This window comes from Mus pahari, chromosome 3 (assembly GCF_900095145.1).
Source record: "Mus pahari chromosome 3, PAHARI_EIJ_v1.1, whole genome shotgun sequence".
NCBI lineage: Eukaryota > Metazoa > Chordata > Mammalia > Rodentia > Muridae > Mus > Mus pahari.
The window spans coordinates 134,706,677-134,713,010 of record NC_034592.1 but is presented as its reverse complement, the minus strand read 5'-3'; the positions used below and the strand labels follow the sequence as shown (position 1 = coordinate 134,713,010).

The following is a 6,334-nucleotide window of genomic DNA, read 5'->3' as shown; positions in this document are numbered from 1 at the left end:
CGGGGCGAGGTGCCCAGCCGCCCCGAGTGGACTGGCTGCGCGCGCTGGGCGAGATCCAGGACGCGCCCGGGGTGCGAGAACTGTACAAGGCGACTCCGCTCCTGGCGCACGGTGGCCCTGGCCCTAGATGCTCTAGGGAGCGAGCTAGGACCGCCAGACTATCTAGAATGGCAGCGCGCGTCCTGCGGCTTGTCTTTGGAAAGAGGGCGTTCTAGTCCCTTAGGGATTCCTTTAGCGCCCCAAAGGATAAAAAAGAACAAAAATAAAAACCATTATTGGACCTAAAAGCATGTTAAGCATTCTGTGGCTGGACCCTGTGTGTAGTAGGGAGGGGCTCCAACCACAAGGTGAGTCAGTCTCCTTAAAAACCTTTTCTGAGTCTCCGTCTCTCTACCAGTTCTCTGTAGCAGGCAGTCCATCAATGTCCCAGTAAGAGACCGGGAAGAAGTCCTACCTGGCGGCAGGTGTCATTGAATAAATGTGCAAGGCGAAGAAAGGAAAACCTTGGAGGACAGATGGGCAGCGCTCCACGTCCCGCCCCCCAACTTCACTCCAGCGCGGATCCTAAGAAAAGAAACCTATCTCATCCGTCCCCCCCAGCCCCCATCCCAGGCGCGAGACCGCCCGCCCAAGCAACCAGCGATTGGGAGATGCAAATGCTGAGTTCTCTGCCCAGCAACGGATGACGCGCATCGAGCGCGAGGCGTGGCCGGGCCGCTGCCCGAGCGGGCACCTCGGTGTTTACACGGGGCGGCCCCGCGCGCGCCGCAGCGGCCCGCAGACGGCGAGGGGGAGGGGAACGCGCGCGCCTCCGGGGCCGCGCGGGGAGAAAGACACTGGAAGGCGGCGGCGGGCGGGCAAGCGCGCGCGGGGCCGCGGAGAGCCAGGCCGCGACCGGAGCCCGCGGGAGCCCACGAGGCTCGAGTCCTTGGCCCTGCAAAACAATGCGCGGCGCGCGGAGGAGCTCTACTGGCCCGGGGCGGCGGGGACGCGCCGAGCCCTCTTGAGCCCGCGCCGCTGACCTCCCCCCCGCACAGACGGCCCGAGCGCCGGGCGCCGCGCTCCCAGCTCGCGGGGGCCGGGCCGAGCCGCGGGGCGGGGCCGCCCCTCCGTCGCTGCTGCCTCCTCCCCCACCGCCGCCGCGGAGGATGCGGACGGCCCCCGGCGGCGTCTAGCGGCCCGGGCCCGGCACGATGGTGCAGCAGCGGGGCGCGCGGGCCAAGCGGGACGGCGGGCCGCCGCCCCCGGGGCCCGGGCCGGCCGCCGAGGGGGCGCGCGAGCCAGGCTGGTGCAAGACCCCGAGCGGCCACATCAAGCGGCCGATGAACGCGTTCATGGTGTGGTCGCAGCACGAGCGGAGAAAGATCATGGACCAGTGGCCCGACATGCACAACGCTGAGATCTCCAAGCGCCTGGGCCGCCGCTGGCAGCTGCTGCAGGACTCGGAGAAGATCCCGTTCGTGCGGGAGGCGGAGCGGCTGCGCCTCAAGCACATGGCGGACTACCCGGACTACAAGTACCGGCCTCGCAAGAAGAGCAAGGGGGCGCCCGCCAAGGCGCGGCCCCGCCCCCCCGGAGGCGGCGGTGGTGGCAGTCGGCTGAAACCCGGGCCACAGCTGCCGGGCCGCGGGGGCCGCCGAGCGTCGGGAGGACCTCTGGGGGGCGGCGCGGCGGCGCCGGAGGACGACGACGAAGACGAAGAGGAGGAGCTGCTGGAAGTACGCCTGCTGGAGACCCCCGGGCGCGAGCTGTGGAGGATGGTCCCGGCGGGGCGCGCCGCTCGCGGACCCGCCGAGCGCGCGCAGGGGCCATCCGGCGAGGGGGCGGCCGCCAGCGCCGCCTCTCCCACCCTGTCGGAGGACGAGGAGCCGGAGGAAGAGGAGGAGGAGGCGGCTACAGCAGAGGAGGGCGAAGAGGAGACGGTGGTATCTGGGGAGGAGCCGCTGGGCTTTCTGTCCAGGATGCCCCCGGGTCCCGCCGGCCTGGACTGCAGTGCCCTGGACCGTGACCCGGACCTGCTGCCCCCTACGGGCACGTCACATTTCGAATTCCCGGACTACTGCACCCCCGAGGTTACCGAGATGATCGCGGGGGACTGGCGCCCGTCTAGTATCGCCGACCTGGTTTTCACCTACTGAGCCCACCGTCAGCGGGGCGCGCACGCCCCCAAACCAGCTGTTTACATACAGGAATCAGGTATTGGGGCCCCTCGGAGGCCGAGGCTGGCACCCCATCTCCCGCGCAGCCTCCCCCCTCCTAGTTGTGCCCATCCCCCCACAAATCCAGACATACCCCTCCCCCGCAGACACACCCCAAGGCAGCCCAACCCCCACTTTCTCCCTGACATCTAAGCCCCTCCCCATTCAGTCCTGTCCCGCGTAGCCACCAGCAGCCAGCCCCCCTCGGATACACCTCTCGTTCCTCCTACATACCTTAACCCCTCCCCCTCACTTTGCACACGCCCCTCCTCGTGGCCGGACGGCACGCCCCTTCGCTCCAGAATCCCTCCGCCCTCGCCTGGGCCTGCCTTGGTAGTTAAGGGGGCGCTGCGTCTGGCGGTCCAGCGCTCCTCCCAGTCCCCTCCTCTTCTGGGGGGAAGGGAGCCATCCCTTCCTCCCTGGATCTCAAGGCCCCACCCCTCAGCTTGAACCATCCCTCCCCCCCTTCTTGCGCATGCTTGATGCTTCTTGGAGGGGGCAGGTCCCAGTTAAGCTGCAGGCCTCTGTTGCCAACTCCGAAAGGGAGGGGGCGATTATAGAGTGATCTAAGAAATCCTTTGATCCCGAAGCCTGTAGCTTACTCTCAACCCCACGGGGCGTCACTGCCTTAATGGGAGGCGCACTCAAAGGGAGAGATAGAAATTAGCTAGCCCTAAACTCTGCAAGTGTCAACCCCTTTTCTATGAAGGGGTCACCCACGCCCACTACCACCCTCCACCGCGTGACTGCCTTTACAGCCCATCTTGGTCGCCGGAAACTTGATTTCCCCAAGTGGGAATTTAGAATTCGGTCTTTGGAAATCCACCAAGATGGGGTTGTCCAAGAGAACTCAGAACCAAGACACCTACCAGTCTGGGGACAGAGTTCCTGCTGCCCCCTCAACCCCCCTCCTCGGGAAGCGCCCTATCAGCTCAGGGCATCCTCTCTGCCTGGGCTCCTCCCTAAGTCCATCACCCCTTCCTATCACTCAGATCCAGTCTCAGCAACCACAGCTGCAGTGTTCAGTGGGAGAAACTGAAGCCCGTTGTCACTAGGGTTTAGGACAGGCATACCAGCAGACGGTGGCAAGACTGAGGACCATGACTTGAGGAGAGACCAGGCCAGAGGACGGTGGCTGAGCTAGTAGTGGACTCGGGTGCTTTGCACTTCGGTCTGCCCTTGTGAGAAATGGGGTGGCACTGCTGTAGTTAGGAAGCTGTGTTGANATTAGGTTGCCCTCCNGAGCCCTGCCCNGTTGCCAAGTCTGCTCCACTGGTCTNCCGCTCCANCCCCGCCCCTCCAGCCTCCCCATCCTCCCTCTGCCCTCACTACCTGTATCTCACCGGCGTGTGTCCACCCTCTGGGTGGTTCACACACACTCATTCACACACACATACACAAATCTCAGGAACAAACGGTCCCAGAGTCCTCCTCAGCCCCTGCCCTGGGTCTCTGCAGGTCTCTGCCCCATGCGTTCCCTTCGCTGACAANGCCACCAGCTGCCTCCTCTAAGCTTGGTGCTCCGGCTCTGGGCCTTTCTTGCGCTCTTTCTCTCTTTCTCTTTCTGTTTTCTTCCTTTTTTTCTTTTTCTTTTTTTCTTGTTTTTTTTTTTTTCTTTTTTAAGAAAACAACAACAAAAAAAAAGACAATGAAAAAAAAAACGGAAAACGTCATGTGAGTGAAGAGATGTCACTGTCTGTGGTCTTTGGAGAACTAGTCTCGTAGCTGAGGGGAGGGGATTCCCTCCTCTGGGGCGCTGGCACCCACAGCAGGACTCGCCAGTCTGATGCCAGGACTGAATAAAGTGTATTTGCCCCGACCTTGCCCTGTGGTTCTGCATGTGTGTACTTCTCACCCCTGGCCAGCTTCAAAGTGCCTAGAGTATGGGCTGGTGCAGGGAGAGCTGGTTCTCTTTAGGCCTCTGTTGTCCTCTGTCTCAGAAATCCCTGCCTTCACTAAGAATGGCCATCTCATCTTTACAGTGGCTAAGCAGGCATCGTAACTGGGAGGACTGGGGTGGGCGCTGATGTCACAATGCAAGGGTTACAAGCCTCTGTAGACAGCCATATTTTCCAAGAGATGCAGGAAACCAGTCATTGTCTCATTAGGTCAGACGAGACAAGCATGCAGGCAGGCAATCCTACAGGGTCAGTTCGACTGTTTAATGAGAATTGGGAAGCAGAATCGGTAGCTTTGCTCAGAGCCTATGTCCTGAGAGCCTATGTCCTGAGCAGCTCTACGGTGTGTGTCTTCTAAGGATCAGCATGGTATTTTCAGAGTGAAACCATGCTTGAGGTAAGCAGCATTTAAGGTGGTGTGCTCCATAAATTGTGTTGCTTCATTTCCAGGGTAGGAAACTGGGAGGATGGGTCCCCATCAAGCAGCCCTGGCTAGAAGTGTTCTTAGGTATCCCTCAAATGTGTTGCCCCATGCCGAGCGTCAGCCTAGGGCCTGACATACAATGGCCTGCAGTGTAAGCCTACCACAGGACCAGAGGGCAACAGTGTTTTCTCCTGAGGTTCTAACTCAGTTCTTCCTCGGTTTCTTGGACCTTTCTCCCCGATGCTTTGCCTTGTTCAGTGAATGTCACTGCTCAAGAAAAGCCCATTTTCCCAACGAGCCAGGACTGGGTGTGGGTCTTTTCAGGGAGGGCATCGTCTCTGCTTCTGGTTGGAAGCAAATTGGGAAGAAATCATGAGTAGATAGCATTGAGGAAGGGAGGCAGGGTCTGTGCCAAACAAGAAAGGGTTTCCCAGGCCATAGGAAACGGTCAGTGAAGAACCTCCAGCAAGGTCAGCCCCTTGAAGTCAGTCCGCCCAAGGCCACACCCTTCCCCTGGTAGGCCTGCCGCAGTGTCTAAGCTAGGTTGTTTTTGTGCTTTGTGGGGCAGACTGTCAAGCATTTCTTCCACCAGACTCCCCTGTGGTCCCTGCTCTCGGGCAGCTGGGGCATTGTCAGCCTGCCATCATGCTCAACATTGCCTTTTTTCCACAGGTGTTCATCCTAATAAACATCTTAACACCCAAACTCAGTCCTGGTGTTGTGTCTGCTTCCGGAAGAGCTTTCTACTGTGGAGAGGTTAGCAGTTGACAAAGGGAATGTGGTCACTGACTTAACAGTGGCAGTTAGGGCACCTCATACGAGCTGCCTCCAAAGACATCTTCCTTCACCAGACCCTCTCCACCCCCAACCTAGAGGCTGGCCCTTTCTAAGCCTGCTCACCAAGCTGTGCCTCCTGAGTCAAGGCACAAAAGAAGGTGAGCTCTGTGAAGGTCCTTAACATCTGGAACAGGACTAGACTTGGCTAGTCCTCTCTATCCTCGGACCTTAGTATCCTACACGGGGGTGGGGGGTGGGGGGGATGGACTAGAAGGGGAGACATCTTGCATTTCAGATGCTGATATGAAGAGAGGAGAGGACTAAGGTTCACCCCGGACTCTGGGGACATCTAGTGATTGAGGAGTAGAAAGCAGGCTTGGTAGGTGGAGGTCAAGTCTCCAAGGAACTGAGCTCAAGTGTCCTTGGTATTTCTGGGGTCCTGTCACACAGTGAACATTTGAGTCACACTGCTCCCAAGGTGGCTTTTCTACCTCTGCCTTTTGTCTTTGTTTCCTTTGAGTTGGGTTTTGGTTGGTTTGGTTTTGATACAGGGCCTTGACTAGCGTGGAGCTCACTGTGCAGTTCAGATTGGCCTCCTACTGCCTGCTTCCAGTTCTGCCTGCTTCTGTTTCCAGAGTGTGCTGATTAAAGGCATGTGTCACCATGCCCAGCTCCCTTTTGCTTTGGGGAGGGCAGGGTGGGTCTCTAACCCGGGCTGGCCTCCTGAGCTGGTGTCATATCTATAGACCATCATGCTGGGTTGATTGCTTAGTGCTGTGGCTTGAACTGAAGACTTCATCATGCTAGGCATACGCTCTTAGCAACTGGAGTTTATCCCTAGTCCCAACACTTCTTACGAGTATGCTTTAGCTAGAGGAGTCTTGGTCTTCCCTGAGCCCATGGATCTAAACAGAAAGGCATAAACCCAGGCCTCAGAATATTCAGATGACAATAAATGAGTTCATAAAAGCAGAACCGGGGTAGGGCACTCTCAGGTCACTTAATCCTGTGACCTGAAATTGCAGTAGTTGGTGACT

At 59.0% G+C, this 6,334-nt stretch overlaps 1 protein-coding gene across 1 annotated transcript; it reads left to right on the top strand.

Annotated features, from left to right (window-relative positions):
* The first annotated feature begins 840 nt into the window (after positions 1 to 840).
* Sox12 (SRY-box transcription factor 12) lies at positions 841 to 3,773 on the top strand. Its single transcript, XM_021194078.2, has one exon. The coding sequence runs from the start codon at positions 1,194 to 1,196 to the stop codon at positions 2,136 to 2,138; it is 945 nt and encodes a 314-aa protein (XP_021049737.1). The 5' UTR covers positions 841 to 1,193; the 3' UTR covers positions 2,139 to 3,773.
* Positions 3,774 to 6,334: the final 2,561 nt, after the last annotated feature.